The sequence below is a fragment of the Phaenicophaeus curvirostris genome, chromosome 7 (genome assembly GCF_032191515.1).
Source record: "Phaenicophaeus curvirostris isolate KB17595 chromosome 7, BPBGC_Pcur_1.0, whole genome shotgun sequence".
Taxonomy (NCBI): Eukaryota; Metazoa; Chordata; class Aves; order Cuculiformes; family Cuculidae; genus Phaenicophaeus; species Phaenicophaeus curvirostris.
In genome coordinates, this window is record NC_091398.1 from 11,719,189 (window position 1) to 11,736,822 (window position 17,634).

Genomic DNA, 17,634 nt, shown 5'->3' on the forward strand with positions numbered 1-17,634 from the left:
TAACTTACTAGCTTCATTCTATTTTCCCCTTCCCTAACTAAGTACTAAACACTTTCCAAACATATAATGTACACTGACTAGTTCATCTGATGCACCATATTGCTTTCAGAAATGGAGGCTTATGAGGGGTCCCCTCTCACTTTATGTATGAAGTCATAAAAATGTTCAGTGTATTTGCCTACCTTTCTTGTTAGTGGAACTTCTATTGGGACAGGAATAAGTTCTGCGAGGAGACATCCATAAAAGGCCACCATAAACATAACTGGATCGCTATTAGGAAATACGAGAGCTACCTAAAAAAATACACGAAAATAACAAGCGATGGTTTTGGTCATCATTTGAGGGGGCGAGGGCTGCTTTTTAATTACTGGAAAAGTTCTTCACAACAATGTTCAGATTCATACTTAAACTAGGAACGTAAATAGTAAATGTGATAATATAGTATTACAAGTCACAGTTTTACAAGGTTTTCTTTAGCTAAAACTGTTCCTCACTGCCCGTTTTATCCACAGAGATGATTTCAAACAGAAGCCTACCCGGTCTCCAGGCTTCAGCAGTGGTTCATTCTTAGTGGTTAGCTTGTTTAGCAGGGTATACGCTAACTTTAAGCTTCGACTCCACAGTTTCCCTAGAGAAAAAAAGCCAACACAGAAATTTTAAGAAAAGAGACTAAAATTTTAATGTTTAATGGGCAAATCTCACTGCCTTATATATATGCACCGAGCAAGTTTTTAGTACTACAACAGGGCCAACAGGCACATGAACAAGTAACTGAGAAAAAGCCAACGCTGTTGTAAACACAATCCCACCATAAACATATACTGAGTTCTTCCAGCGTTTCAGTTCATGTGTGCACCCACACGAAGCTGGGTGATATAGATTAACTGCATTTCCAAAAGGCACTTAACAAGACTCTTCCCTACGGGCTCTCAGAGACAGCCAATTGCTTGGGATAATAAGAAAAATTCTAAATTGGATAAAAAATTATCTGAAATCTAAGAACCATGGGTAGGAATAAATGCCACAATATCTGGCTCTATGAAATGCCAGTTCAGTGCTCAGTAGTGATCTCACAGTGCTCCATAATTCAGAACAAAAAATTATCCCAAGTTATTTAAATAGATAAATAATAAAAAAAAGAGGTTTGAGCAACAGCAATACCATTCCACTGTAAATGGTAAATCAAAGCAAGAATTCCCCAAAGAAGTATGCTGTGGCAAACAGCACACAGCTGGAACTCAGCTTTCTCGTGCACGGTCTTTATCATGGACTGACATCCATACTCAATCCTTCGCAGCAACCATCAGTTATTTTGTGTTCATCAGTCTCAAACTTCTTCAATTCAACAGGTTATTTCTGGTGCAATTTCCTTTGATATTAAAAAAGTTACAGAGAACTCAAGCACATCAGTGCGCTAGGCAGAGTTCAAGCACAATTTAGAGCTTGGCTTCTTGTTAGTTTTTCTTTTCCTTTTTTTTAAATGTAAAACTAAACATGATATTCTCAACCATTCTCAAAGCTCCACTGCAAAGTAGTGAAACTAAGCCACCTACTACTCAGTTACTTTTAGTGAAAGTAGACTTCATCTGTAAGAATGTAAGCAAGACAATTTAACACTAACATACTGTACAATGAAATGTGGTAGTTAACTGTCCAAGGGGACACAATTATCCTCCAAAAAATGCAATTATTCTAATACTTCTAGTTTACTTGGCTAGTTTACTTGGCTAGTTCACTAGCCAAGATTCACTTGCCATAATAACATCCTTAATATGCTCCTGAAGTAAAAGTCTTCTCTATTAGGATATGCGAAAACATGTTAAAATTTAAGTCTACTCTGAAAATCTGAAGAGTGTATAATCAGTCATCTGTTTCTTCCTCCTATTTTACACCAGGCTATCTTTAGTGCTCTTTTAAGAGCCACTCCCCCCCAATTGTTTAAAATCTATAAAAAATCACTTGTAGATAATTAATACCAGATACTCTTTCCCTAGCTTTCCCTAGTTTTTCATCTACAACAAATTCCTAATTTGCATGCTAATAGTAACCTCCAAGTATCTATTATGAGCACAGTCAGTCCATCACTTAACTTAGTTAAGTGTTCCTTCCAAAATGAAAGTCTCATTCTTACAGTTATCACCAATACATACCGTAAGTAAGTGTATAAATAGCTTTCCCGGTTGTATCCAATGCTGTCAGGCAAGCGGCTTTCGGCTGGGTGGTTCCCCAGCGCTGCAGGGCAGCCAGTAGAGAAGGTGGCCAGTTGGTCACCACACCTAAGGGTTCACCTTTAAGTACATTCATTTGATTTCCTTCAGGCTTTGGCTGATTTGGGTCGGGCTGTTGCACTAAAACCAGAGCACATCAAAATGGCAAATGTCAATCCTTACAAAATATGTTAGTCATACTTAATAGACTATTCTATGAAACTTTCCCACCTTCCTCACAGCTATCATTACTTCTCCTCTGCTTTATGATGGTACCATGCTAATAATTTGTTGGCTTCACAAAAAATAATTACCATCATTTTGGAGTTCCGAATCAGTATTATTCAAAAGACCAGTCCACAGGAATTTGAATCCCTATATCACTCTTTCTCTCTGCTTTGGAAAGATGACATTTTCTGATGTTTGTTCTACACATCTATTTAAATGAAGCCTCACACCAAGTCAAGCGGCATTATCAGAGAGAATGGCTTCAATGACAATCGGACATTTATTTTTGCTGCACCAAATTCTCAAGAGGTGATGAAAAATGACACTATGCTTCTCTAACAATAAAAATCTAGATTAAATGCTCCTGGTATGGGCTTCAGGATCATCTCTTTCACTGCAGGGTTTGTACGCCATTTGCTCTCTGAGTAGCCTGCTGTTAAAATCCTGCTCCTCAAGAAAGTGAAGTATCTTCATCTTGGTTAGCAAAACAGAATTATAGTTGGATATATGCAATAACTAAAATGAACAGTTCGAAGTGAGGTGCTCTGCTCTCCACAATGACATATGTGCACCTCGGTGACAGTCTGCCTTAAAAATATTCATTGAGAGCATAGAATCACAATCATAGAATCAGAATCTTAGAGCGGTTTGGGTTGGGAGGGATCCTAAAGATCCTCCATTTCCAACCTCCTCTGCCATGGGCAGGGACACCTTCCACTGGATGAACTTGCTCAAAGCCCCATCTAACTTAGCTTTGAACGCCTCCAGGGACGCGGCACCCCTGACTTCTCTGGCCAACCTGTGCCAGTGCCTCACCACCCTCACAGGAAAAAAATTTCTTCCTTGTATCTAATCTAAATCTCCCATCTTTCAGCTTAAAATCATTACCCCTCATCCTATCCCTGCACTCCCTGATAAAGACCCCCTCTCCAGCTTTCCTGCAGGCCCCTGCAAGCACACATTGCCAGCTCAAGTTGAGCTTCTCATCCACCAACACTCCAAAGTCCTCCTTGCCAGGGCTGCTCTCAATCCATTCTCCACCCAGCCTGTAATTGTGCTTGGGATTGCCCCAACCCAGGTGTAAGACTTTGCACACAGCCTTGTTGAACTTTATGAGGTTCTCACAGGCCCACCTCTAAAGCTTGTCAAGGTTCCTCTGTATTGCACTCCTTCCCCCCAGGGTGTCTACTGTACCACATGTATCTTAAAGTATCAGACAAATAGTACAGGGAATCTAGTAGCAGCTGCTCAAAAAGGTCACATCAAGAACTAAATTTTCATCTAGTCTTTAAGACTAAGAACAGAACAAAAATAATTCTTCAAAATTAGCTTATAAAGCTGATTTTAAAGGCAGCTACATATTGCTAAGCCATGCCTGCATTTGTTAGAGATGATTTTCTTTCTGCCTGGACCCATGCAAACAGAGAAAATACTGGGTTTTAGTTAAGCAATATCTGCACAGCATGTACAAGCACTATCCTTTCATTTAGTGCACAGTCAAGACATATTGCACAGCACAGTGTTTAATTCCTCTGAACCTCTAAAACAATTAAAGTTTCTGGACTTCAAGAAGATGATATTAACGTGTGTGTAAACAGTATTATCATTCCAGTTCCAAATTTCAGTGATTAGCTAGTAATTTTTTTCAGCTAACTATACTTGGGCACTGACCAGCTACAAAGCAACTTTTCAGAGTAGAATGTGGGGGTGCTTGTAGACAAAGAGCTGAATATCAGCAGGCAAAGTCCATGGAATCTCCTTCTTTGAAGGTGCGGACAGGAGGCTGAAGAGAGGCTTCAAGAGGTCCATTGCACTTAGGCTATGCCCCGACTTACTCCAAAGAATACCCTCTATATAAATTCACTGATAACAACAGGGCAGAGTTTAGAATCTCTGAGGCAAAAAATCATAGTAGGACCATCACCAAACATGACGATTTCCAGATGCACCAATGAAGTTCTTGACAAATATGTGAGTAGAATTTCTTCAAGTATCTGTAAATCACCATCTTTAGTATTCAGTAGCTCATCATACTCATCCATATTGGTGGATGCTGTCTATTTTGACTTTAGCAAGGCTTTTGATACTGTCTCCCACATCATCCTCATAGGTAAGCTTAGGAAGTATGGGTCAGATGAGTGAACAGTGAGGTGGATTGAAAACTTGCTGGATGGCAGAGCTCAGAGGGTTGGCATCAGCAGTGCAGAGTCTGGTTGGAAGCCTGTAGCCACCTGTGTTCCCTAAGGGCCAGTATTGGCCCCAGTCTTGTGCAAAATATGACCTGGATGAGGGGACTGAGTGCACCCTCAGCACGTTTGTTGACACAAAACTGGGAGGAATGGCTCATATTGTAGAAGGCTGTGTTGCCATTCAGTGACACCTGGGTAGGTTGAAAAGTTGGGTGAAGAGGCACCTAATAAAGTTCTACAAAGGCAAGTGTAGGATTCTGCACCTCAGGAAGAACAACACCCTGCACCAGTACAGAACCTGGTGGACAACAAGGTCCCACAAGCCAGCAATGGGCCCTCATGGCCAAGAAGAGTGTGGCCAGCAGGGTGAGAGAGTTTCTCCTCCCCAACTACTCTGCCCTAATGAGGCCACATCTGGAGTCCTGTGTCCAGCTCTGGCTCCACAGTTCAGGAAGGGCAAGGAACTACTGGAGTGAATCCAGTGGAAAGCCACAAAGATAAGGGGACCAGAGCATCTCTATTATGAGGAGAGGCTGAGTGATCTTGGTATGTTTAGCCTGGAGAAGAGAAGACTGAGGGGACCTTATTAATATCTAAGGGGCAGGTGTCAAGAAGATGGGGTCAAACTCTTCTCAATGGTGCCCAGTGTCAGGATATGGGGCAATGGGCACAAACTGGAACATAGCAAATTTCATCTCAACGTTAAGAAAAACTTCTTTACAGTGAGGGTGACAGAACACTGGAATAGGGGGCCCAGGGAGGTTGAGGAGTCTCCTTTTATGCATGTGATCCTGCACCATCTGTTCTAGGTAAACCAGCATTAGCAGGGTAGCTGGACTACATGACCTCCAGAGATCCCTTCTAATCATGCTATTCTGTGACTCAGTGAAAATGGGCTGAATCAGGAGAGTTTCAGAAGTGAGGCAGGAAGGCAGAGAACAAGTACACCAAGTAGGAGAGCTGAGTTGAAGGTTATGTTGTACTTGTGATAGCATATGACCTTTCTCCAATGAAACAACTCCACCATGATTTGTTTTCTTCTGGGGAGAGAAAAATTAAACACTTGCCAAGGCATATCAGTTCTTTTGTGAACCGCTTACACAGATTGAAAAATGTATTTGAAAAAGAATTAACCTTCTAGCAGCTCTTCAAAATCATCAACAAAAAACTCTTTCAAAGGTGGGCGCTTTGGTCTTTTCAACGTATTTAGAAGCTGCTGGATTTTAGAAGACACTCTGCTATTCACTGGTACACCTGCCAAAGAGAAAGTATTTATTACTTACCATATATTAATAAACACATACTTAAAACACATGCTGACATTGCTGACAATCTAAGCTCAGCACAACTTTCAGGCAGAAGAGTCATTAAGATGAATGGCTTATGTGGAAAAAAGCAGCTTTAATCGGTAACACTTTCAACAATGGATTTATTTGTTTTAAAACAATGCAGTTCCCTAGCTACCTGGCTGATGAATATACTTTCTTATACTTTAATTTAGCATTTCAAACTGCTGACTCCTTCACAAGATTCCAATGTAAAACTGAAGAACATTCTTTTCTTCAGAAGTCTAGGTGTTTGCTTCATCTCAATTCTGTTCTGAAAGTCTGAGAAACCATGGAAAAAGTAAGTGAATCCTTCAATATTTTATAGGGTTAGCAAAAAATAATCATAGGACAAAACTACGTTGAATTCTTATTTTCACTTGTATACGTGATATTTATCTTAAATGAAACAGAAATGTATATGCTTACTAATATTTACTGAAATTTAAACCTCTGAGGCAATATAAAATTAAAATGTGAGACTAGAGGGCATTCATTGCCTTTTACTACAGAAATACACAAAAATGGGGACATGGCTCCCACCAGCAGAACATGAGAAATGCAGTATAGTTCCCTCTCCTGTGGTGGACTAACAGATATATCATACCACTGAAAAGTTTTGGAGGGAGCAGGCACATGCCAAGCTCTGTTATGCATTCTTATTCATAAAGAGGGACATAGATTGAAAGGTAGGAGGCTTATAATACAATCACCATCTGCAGTTTCCAAAATGCTGCTGTTGTAGCCTCTGGGAACTCCTCGTACCAATGCTACCTGTAGACGCTCATGATGTAAATGTTCCACCAGCCCAGTGGTTACATCTGGAGGTGCAGAGTGGTTATCTGTAGAAATGGCAGACATGGGAGCTCATCAGTCATCTTCAGAATCAACGTACCCAAAGTTGCTTCTCACAGCATTCTTGCTTTTTTAAAAATTCCTATTTCTCTAATCAAACTATAACTGAAATCTTCTAGATACAGGTGGAATCCTGAAAGGAACCACTGTCTTTCTCAAGGGTGGAGAAAAGCTAGTCCAGCTTTCAAATGTATCCAAACAAATTCTGACTAATAAAGAGGTGAAAAGTAAGCAGACTCATTCTGAGTAAACAGAACAAGCCTGCAAAGAAAACCTGTCTGTAGGTCTCAAAAGAAATACAGGCACCCAAAGTCTCACCACAAAACTGGAATGACTATTCTAAGTCCCATAGGAAGAGAAAGGGATGAAAGCATAAGGTTTAAAGGTTTGCCCCAGGAAAACAGAAGGACTTATCTATAATCTGCCAGCTGCAAGGGGAAGACTTTTACTAAGAAATACAGATTAAGATTTAAGAGGCAAAGATAGAACATTTAGGTCTGAACACATGTAGAAGACAGACATGGACAGACAACACTCCCTCAAGGAAAGTTACTGCTGACTTAAAAAACTGTCACCCGCTGTTTGTAAGACAGCCATGGTTTTCCTACAGCAGCTTTTCTTAACAAGTGATTTTAATAGTCTTGCAATGATACCATAGGTACAAGCTTCCTGTTTATGTTGTGCTACAGACACAGTATACTCTTCACTGGGGCATTTATCAATGAGAACAGCTGGATAAGTACCCAAGTTAGAACAAGAAAAAGTGACAACTATACGCAAAACTGATCTGTATAACCATGTTACAGTACAGAAAGCGCATGTATTCAGAGTAAATTGAAACACGCTCTCTGTGTTCTATATACTTTTTGATTTGCTTTTTGTTTGCTTGTTATTCCTGGGCTTTGCTGAATTCCCAAAACACAGGCTTCACAGAGCACACAAATTAATCACAGAAAAGGACACCTGCTTCCCATCCTGCAGTATTAGCCCACGAGTCCACACTCCTAAGCCAACAAACCCTGCAGTGATTATGAATATCTAAAGTTTCCACTCACTCAGCTTGAACAGATCATCAAGAACTACAATTACAGGTGTATCTGCAGTGTGGCTTCATCAGTGAATGGCCCCCAAATGGCATTCCTATAGATGAAGTTGTCACCACTAAACATTAAGGTGACTCAAAATGTACACTCAAAGTGATGTACATATAAGTACAAACATAACGATCAAGAGAGAGGATAAGAGAGGCTGTCACACTAAGAGACTTGCTGCACATATGGGTCAGAAGCCATGCATAAAGTACAGAAGTTGAAATGTCAAGTGGATTTATTATGTACATGCCTGATGAGAAAAAGCAATCTTCTGCCCACATGCATGAGGCAGATATTTGAAATACAAAAGCTCCGCAATTAGATGCACAGAAAATAACATAAGGAAGGAGCTATTTGGGAACATTAGCAGAAGAGCTGTGTAGTTGGGAATAGCTCAAAGACATTACACAAAAAATGAGAATGCTCAGAAGCAAAATAAAAAAATCCATTAACAATCATTCCCTACTGAAAAAAAATCCACAAAAAATAACTATATGTGGAGGTCCTAATCTACAGCATTCATGTATCTTACAAGCATCTTTGAGCCAATTTTCATGCAAACCTATGTGCCTCACCATAGAAGGGAAATGCCAGGGGTCCTTACAAACATCTTCTCTATTGTCCACAGCTCTTTCATCTCACATACAGCTGAGAACTGACTCCCCCTCCCAAATCTGCCTTGAGAAGGCAAAATTCTTTCTATGCATGTAGAAGGAGTAAGTTCAGTTTTCAGGATTTATGCTTACATAAAAATCACATTAGCTTAATTAATTATTTAAGCATCTTATTAATACATGCCCATGAGAATCCTTTAAATTACTCTGTATCATCTAGAGATACTGTAGAAAAGCAGAGAACAACAAGTGGTGAGTTGTTGAAAAAAAAAAAAGTCTGAAAAGACTTGTGACTTCAGGAATAAGTTAATTGGTATTAGACCAAAGTATCTTTCCATAATTGATTAGAAGACAGGGATAAATGCAAAAGAGAGCAGTGGCCCAAGAAAGATCACAGAAAATTAAAAGCTAGACATCAGAGAGAAAGCAGTCTCTAAGGAAGTAAAGTCTCTCAGGGCAAAGACTCAAACGCTTTAGAAAAGTCCCCATCTAGCAGAGTTAGACCTAGAGATGGCTGTATATGCTTGTTTTGTCTCTAGGAAAGCACTCAAGCAAAATGGACAATTAGAAGCTTATTAAATTGTATTGAAACAATAAACCAAAAAAGAGCACATCAACCCATCCAGAACACAAAACAGGATCCACAAGCTACTACTTCATTCTTGTATTTCGTCTTAAATAAACTCTTTGAAACGGTTTCTAGCATACTTCACTCTTCAACTCCTGAAAATCTGCTTACAGAGCCATAGGAGTTCAGAAGACCTACTCTTAACGACCCTGCTTCCCCTTAAGAAATGGCATTGTATAATACCTTTAAGTCTTCCAATAAATAGCTAGTGGGTCAAATATGATGATATTCTGTTCTCCCTGTGATTGCCATTCTACAAGACTGAAGTTGAAAAATACTACACAGCTGTGATGATGACCTTGAAAAAAACTAGACACGCTGCTAGCCTTACTAATTTTAAAGAAAATATTACACTAGAAGGAAAAAAACCCTCAAAACAACATGTAGATGTTGTCCTTGCTTTCATACATCAAAGAAAAAGAGCTTAATAATAATGCATATTTCTATCTCATTTCATTAGATCTCATAACATTGTAATTCAACACTGTAGTCTATTGCTTGTGAATTTAGTATGATCTCATAACTAAACATGCACGCTGGAGAAGATGACCTGCAAGAAAACAGTCTGCTAAATTTAAATTCTCCAACACATTGAAATTGTGAATAGCTATTCAGTAGATAGTCAAAATACAGAATATTTAATATGACATAGTATTTAAAATATGCAAGATGCTTTTTATATTGTTGATGTCAGCACATTAACCAATATATTAAACTCTTCTTCTATGTTTTAGGACAAATCAAAGAGATACTTTGTGAAAGTATATTAATATTTATCAAAAACCAAAAAAAGTTTTCAGTGTAAAAACTGAGTAAGTTTTCATATCCTTGTAAGCAAGGAAAACTACAGACGAACATGCTGATCAATTATTCTAACATGAAGAATGTCACTACTGAATTGTTACTGAACATGCATAATGTTACCAAGCTAGAAATGAGAACTGACGGAATACAGCAAGCGCTTCAGAAATGAGGAAGTTTATTCTCCATCCATGCAAAAAGATGCTGAAATTTTTGTCAAAGGCACTAGAAATCTTACCTTTCTGAATATTTTTGTAAATCAGCCCTGAATGATCCCTGAGCTTCCTCTCTGAAGGAGACTGTAATTGCATATTTATTTCCCTTTAATGAAATGTCTAACTACACCACTGCATGCAGTTCAACATTTAGCTACTTAAATGATGGACTTTGAACTGTTAATAAGGCCTTGATTTTGCATACAATTTTGATGATTAAATACTCCTGATGGATAGGTCTTAAGAAGCTAGTTGCGATATGTATTTATGTGACCTGAGATATCAGGTATAACACGATGCTGTACTATGTTTTGCATATCTTGCAAGTTTTTTATGGCTATATTAAGAATTCCAAAAAGCACACTTAAAATTACAGCTAACCTTCCAAGTTTATTTGTTAATTTTAAGCAGTTAAACATGATTCTTATAACCATAATGTGAAACCCAGAATGCCCTCAAAGCAAGGTGTAGGCGTATTCTATCTAACTTGTACCCACCAAGTACAAAAACACCTCATGCAAATTTCTCACTATAAATAAGCCTGGAAACAGGAAGACAAAAATTCAGAATTCTTTAAAGGCAATAAGATGGGTATATTTTCTATGAATAGGAAAAAAATCACTAGCAATAAAGCCACAGAAGTCAACCACAGAGGCAAATCTTTCTATGCTTGTGGACGAAGTACTGATGAAGCACAGAAAAATGAACAAAGTCAAATGCTGCCCATAACTTTGTAAGTCACAAAACAAAAACCAACACTCCAGCATGCAATAGCTTCCTCAGGCAACACTTATAAGCAGTCTTGGGGAAAAATGTTTTCCCTTGTAAAAGGTTAGGTATCAGAATTTCTCTCCATACTTAGTTTCCAACACAAAGAGACTGCCATGTAAGACAGAAGAGGAAGAAAAAGCAAGTAGGAAAGACAAACATAACCCTTCCCAGACTCTGCAACATCTAAAAGTCTTCCAGAACACAAAGCAAGATACTATCTCATTCCATCTCGGCTCCATTTGCAGAAACCTGCCTGCACTGTGAAATCTCAGATGTCAATCATGGCATAATGAGTCAATCTGTTTCTGTCAGCACCTAAGCCACATATAAGATGCAGATGATCCTCTTTCAGAGAGTGTCTAGCTTGTTCATAGTCCTTCTCTGTTTCATAATGTGCTTTAGGAATCTGAAAAAGTAAAACTCCCTCCCTGTTTTGAAGCCCTTAGCTAGTATAAACTGAGGGTAAACCAGCAAAGAATGTACAATCAACCCTCTCAATGAACAGCTGCCTCACACTTAAGTGAACTATGAACTGTCTGTACCATCTAAGGAGAGATGTCTAAAGGATACATGATTAGGCTTTCAACAGAATTTGAAGGCAACAGCTAGATATCAGTTAAATGAATGCATATTTGCAAAAATTTATCTGTGCCTTAAATTATCACATTAATTGACATCTCTAAGTAAACAGCAGCATGTATACTAAATTGAAATCTACAGCATATCAATGTGTTTTCTTCATGTGACCTAACCTGTTCTCTGCAATGAAACAGAAAAAACCTGCAGTGTACATAGGCATTCAGACACAGACAAAGGAAAAGTCAAGGAAGTAGAACTCTAAACTGTCAAAACATGAAATGTCTACGAATGATACATGTGATGCATCTTGCATATTACTAGTAGCATCTTGCATATTACTAGTAGCATGAAGAACTTCATGCTGTTTCCCATAGATGAAATACAAATAACATCCTAAATTTCATTTTTCTTAATTACTTTGGGGAAAAAATATTTCAAATGCAAAGGGTTTTTTTCTATTCTAGGTCCTTTCACATCATTCAACATTAGTGTGGACATGCTGCATGCATATAAATCCACTATTGACCTTCACTCCAATGCACAAAAACATTGTAAAAATTATTTCTGTGATGGAAGAGACTGTTTTCCTCCCTCCCTCCCAAATCTTCCAAACCCACAAGACTAGCACTCTGCATTTTAGGACAAAAATAAGTAACCTGAGGTTATGGACCTTCAGATCAAGACAAAACTCGCATTTACATTTTGTCTTACCAGTACTTCTCTGTTTTCACTCTATAGTTTCACAATAAAGGACTATTCATGACTTAAATTTTAATTAAAGAAAAAACCAGTACATTTGAGCTTCAAATCTGTCTTTCTTAGTACTTCTGTTTTCATATGCTTCCAAAAGATTCTGGATGTTTTTGTAGACTTTAGGCTATTTACCAACTGAGCCACCTTTGAAACTCATAACCTGATACTGTCTAGGGTAAATACATCCAGATTGAAAAGCACGCACCAAACATTTGATCCCTCTGAATTTCTGATTTTGAATCCAGTAAAACTGAACCTTAGTTTCTTGATAAATCAAGCATTTTACCAAGAAGAATGTAAGTTCAGATCTCATGAACAACTGGTTTGGTTTAAATGAAATATGTACTTATCATACATACCCAGTCTGTGGATTGTACATTTTAAAGCTATTTACAAATATCTTCTGGTGAACACTTTTGTGTTTAGCCCTGCTTTGGGATATTTAATTTTATTTTATTCCAACCACACAGGCAGTTATTTACTGACCTAGCTGGGTGTGTGCCATGAGATCTGCAAGCACAGTGGCAGCAGCGGTGGCAGTAGCAGTACTGGAAGCAGCAGCAGGTTTCCCTCCTGGATGAGATGAGGTGGAGGATGCAGAGGATGAGGTGGAGGAGCCCTGAATAACCCGGTTAAGCCAGGGTTCTACGTTGGAATGACTCTGGAACGGAGTGGAGGTGATCCGCCCTTGCCGACGTAACGAGCCCTCATCTTCTGATGCTGACGATGTGTCTGTGATTAAAATAATGATGATAGGCACGTAATGTGGGAATGACCCAACAGACGGGAACATGAAGTTCTTCCATGTTCTTCACATAACATTCTCGTGTGCTACACAAGATGCATGTATTAAGCAAATGGTATATTCACACGCACAAATTCTGCTCATTGCCATTTTTTAGGTTAACAACCTCTACACATCACAGCTAGAACACACTTGAAGCAAAGTTTCATGTTACTCCTGTATTTGGAGTGACGTTAAGACTCAAAAAAAGCTTCTTCCCAAGTTACCTAGTACATTCACTAGCCATTCTCAGTGAGCATGCCATCCTAGTACCAATGAAAGAATATTTATTCTGAACAGGTAAACTGAATCTCAAACTACCTGACTCGATTCCATTACATTTTTTGTTGGGTATTTTCTTTCTATTTTGGGGGGAGAAATATTTTGGATTTTTTATTCTTTTGGCAATTTTTTTGAGAACTAATTACTAAAAAAAAAAGCACAATGATATGAGATTCAATGAAAGAGTAATTAATCTAACAATAATCACAAACCTTTTTCATGTTCGATTCTTCCGTGAGATTACAGTGACCACTTTTGCTGTCCAAATGAACTTTCTCAGCTACTGCTCAAACACTTAACCTTCTGCCTTTTCAAATTACATCCCTCACTTTTTCAATTTTGTCATTGGTAACTGCTGCGTTTGGGCAACTGGGCGATCCTCGTGTTTCACACTTTCTCTGCCTTCCAAAAATTGTTTGTCATTCAAAAACATGTACACAAGACACACACTCTTCACTGTAAGTCTCAGTCAACAACTGAAAAGTTTGTTGTAGATTTCTGCAATTTCACAAGAAATGATGTTAACTCGCTGTTCACTCTTACACACCAACACTTTCTAACTGAGGGAAGACACCTCTATTTGAAGAGACAACCACTCGTATTGAGTGAAGCAAGTCTTGTCTCACTGTGACAGGTCAGAACATGTTCTATAATCACCTCTTTGTCTCTCTGCTCCCAAGGTTCCTAAGCTATAGGGTTAGTCTTGAGGATTTTTGTGTCAAACCTTGTACATCACTGTTGATTTTGAATGAAAAACTTTTTTACAGAAAAAAAATAATCTTGCCTTCTTAAAGAGATTACTGCATTTTAAGAACTTCGTCGTTCACATGCCCCTCCCTCAGATAAAACAATGCATTACCCATATGCTGATAAAGTTCACATCAAGTCAGTTTCTGAAGAGTAGTTTTAAGTCACATATAATGGCCAGACCAATTAAGAAGTCAGCAGGAGCTGAAAAACAGCTTCTGAAAAAGACAGTATGTCTGTTACTATACTAGAGTCCCTTCCAGACATAGAAATCCTGGGTGATACAGAAATCCCGGGTTACATCAGAAATTCTGCAACCTTAATTTTGGCCAAGTTTTTTTTTTAATCCTCCGAACACTGCTCAGCCATATACAATTCCATATAAACTTTGTTGAAGCCTTTAAAAATATTTTCCTCATCTTCAGTAACAAATTTCAGTTACCAGGTGTATAATTTTCTGCTTTTCAAGAATATGTGCATTTCCAATAGCTTCAGAATAACTGCTCTTCAACAGGCTAAAACCACAAAAATCAGAAATGTATTTCATAAGAAGCCCATTTAATTCAATGGCATTTTCAAAGCTAAAATTGCAGATCTCTCATTACTTGATCATCCCTAATTAAACATGACAATTTTGAACAAAAAATCCACAAACAACTGATCTCTGAGAAGATACAGCTGTAATGGATCACCACTCCTGGGTTCACCTATGATATTTCTGGTCTACTGCCATGGTTGTAGTTTTTGGCTGCTGACACCATCTGCTCCTGGAGAGGAGCCAAACCAGCACTGAAGTGCTTACCACCCTCCCTTTCTTTTTGGCAGAATGCAAGAATAAAGAATTTCAGGAATATGGAACAAGGTAAGATTAAAAACATTCAGATTTCAGCCCTCCCCCCCCTCACCCTTTGTGATCTACTATCACTTAAGAGTAAGAAATAAAGTTACAGAAAAAACAAGTTTCTCAAAGAACACATACTATTAATAGAATCTCCTTATCCAGATACAAGTTGAATGAAGTCTCTCTAAAATTTCTAAGCTTTCAGATGTCTTACATAAGCGGAGGGGGGGAAAATACACATTCTAATTCTGAAATTTAATTACAACAGAAAAGTAGCAAGGTAATTAATATCAGTAACTAGGCCTGTGGCAGGAGTTAATCAGTGGGTCTCAGTGTGCCTGTGAGCAGAATGCTATGTACTTGCCTTGCAGCTCTTTCTGGCTGGGAGATGACCTAAGGTAGCCACAGAAACTGCCACCCTTTGAACCAAATTTGCATCAAGACTACAGCTGAAGTTCTGATCTGTCTGGGAAGAGTGAGAGACAAGATAGGACAAAACCAAAAGCACATAAAATTTTTTGGAAGGATGACTGATGAAAGCAATCCCATTACCGCCAGTTAGAAGCTGTGTTTGAATTTAACACCGTGACGAGGAACCAGTGCTTCCTTCCTAGTGACCAATGGTAACTGTAATAAAATTTCATTTAGTAAGAAAGCCTTCTTTTAACTGCATTAACTTCTGCTAATACAAGGATTTTAGGGTAGTGATTTAGTGGCTCAAAGCAACAAAACTACGTGCTTCAGTGCTACTCAGGTTCTAACTTCAGACCTTTCTTGCTGGGCTAACTTTGAAAGTAAAGGCAGGCCCACAAAAGGCAACTGCATCTGTGAATCGATACAGCTGAAGCAAGCCCTGAGATTATTTTTGAGTGACCTGATCTCCCATGATACATAATTAATCCAGTGGCCTATTCTCCTAGAGAGATAAAGGGATCTCATAACAAGTCACCTTCTCTTAGAAACAGCATGGTAGATTCCAGTGACATTTAACTATTTAACTCTTTTTTTTTTTTTCCAGAAGATTTCCCAGAAGTTTAGGGGGCTTCTGTATCCTGCTGAAGTCCAGCACAATTATACTTGTCTCCTCTGCTAACCATTCGGGTGTGCATGTTGGAAGATGACACTCCACAGCAGCAGAAACACACAAAACCACTCACACAAACATGGGCAGATCCCAGGGCCTCCACCTGCTCCCGTTTCCAACTGAGCAAGACGGTGGTCATACATGCATATGCCTGTACAACAGGGATCCCTCCAGCAGCAGGGCTTGGATGCTCACACTGCGGAACGGCTCTTCCTAGAGCCTGAGTGTGCAGTCCCGCTCCATTTTCTTGTATAGACTGACAGACTTAGCCCTTACGCACATGAATAGAGTCCTTCACCCAGGAGAGGTGCTGGAAATTGAGTATAACAGGAGGAGTGGACAGGTTGCACGGTCAGGTGTGGGGTATGGCTAGGCAAGTGTGTTATTTAAACAGGACCACACCTTTCCATATTCTCACTCTGCTATTTTGCCCATGCTTGTTCCTCCCCAAATCACCAAACCAGCCCTTTTCCCCATCTGTGGCTCCTCACCTAAATAGCCCATAACAAGTCTTATGCAGTCCCCAAATACTTTTGCCTTGTATCCCACACTCCTCCGCAGTAGCCCACATTAGCCCAGAAGGTGCTGTACTGCTGGCTGGTTTGATGGGTTTCATGCCTAGACAGGAAAGCTGAGGGTCTCCAGGGACAGGATGAGGAGAGGCCTGGAAGGGTGACCCTTCTTCTGAGTCCTTAGCATTGGTTCCTGCCTGTCGTTCCTCCTTGTGCTCTGCTGGGATGTGGAGGTAGGTCCATGATTGGCTGATTGCTCCTAGGACATGGCTGGGTGCCGCTGGGGCAGGGTGTGATTTGGAATCCCCTAGTCCCTCTCCCTGTGCTCCTGCTGAAGTGTGCAGACCAGCTTTTATCACACAATGGAACGGTTAACATCCTGCACCCCATTTTTTTGTGTTAGAGAGTCTCTCAGCCCCCAATAACCTTGTTCCTTCAGAGCACCAGGCAGAGCCCTGACCTCAGTAAGAGAGGGCACATCAGTAACCACAGGGATATTGCTTCAAATCTGTCCCAGAAGTATACAATGGAGAAAGGTATTTTGGTTCACTCAAAAAGCCTGCAAAGAGATTCCTTCTAGTTTCAAATGTGAAGGGAGTCAGGAGAGCCTAGCTGTCCTCCACTCTCAGCAGAGCTTCTGGATGCCAGCCTTTTTTTTGCATACCAGATCTCAAGCAGAGCAGCAGCACATTCTTCTCTTGTCACGATAAACCTCATAACAAGCACATAGTGATTTGTCAGACGAGGGGAATGAGAAAGGAGGACAGAGCGATGCTATATTAAATGCACCACTGGCTTTATCACCACTGACTCTCACGGTTTATTTTAGAGAGCAAGAAGGAATATTGCTTTGAAGAGCTATAAGCAGAAACCTCAGGGCCTCTCTCCCAAAGCCTCTGTATACAGAGGGTTGCTATACTATACTTTACTCCAGGATTTCACTTTATGCAATTCATGACAACTTTCACATACAAAACCAACAGGTATGCAAGAAAACTCAAGAGTGTAAAAGCCACCCTGCTGCAACAGCAGCCCCTCCTGGGCTTCTAAGTAAATGAGCACTAGAAGAATAAGCTGAACAAAATGCATGATACCTTAATATATCTTACAGGCATCAATATATAAGAC

At 39.5% G+C, this 17,634-nt stretch overlaps 1 protein-coding gene across 5 annotated transcripts in view; it reads right to left on the minus strand.

Moving 5' to 3' along the window:
- Positions 1-17,634, minus strand: part of DIP2A (disco interacting protein 2 homolog A) — a 119,544-nt gene that overhangs the window by 50,663 nt on the left and 51,247 nt on the right. For all 5 annotated transcript variants that reach the window (XR_011337724.1, XM_069860818.1, XM_069860816.1 and 2 more), the window contains 6 exons: positions 12,743-12,988; positions 6,663-6,791; positions 5,759-5,878; positions 2,151-2,348; positions 537-628; positions 183-293 (listed from right to left, as the gene is read on the minus strand). Coding sequence is in view for 4 of the 5 variants with exons in the window: in XM_069860818.1 (XP_069716919.1) it covers positions 183-293; positions 537-628; positions 2,151-2,348; positions 5,759-5,878; positions 6,663-6,791; positions 12,743-12,988 (896 nt within the window). In the remaining variant the exon portion in view is untranslated. The remainder of the gene's footprint in view (positions 1-182; positions 294-536; positions 629-2,150; positions 2,349-5,758; positions 5,879-6,662; positions 6,792-12,742; positions 12,989-17,634) is intronic.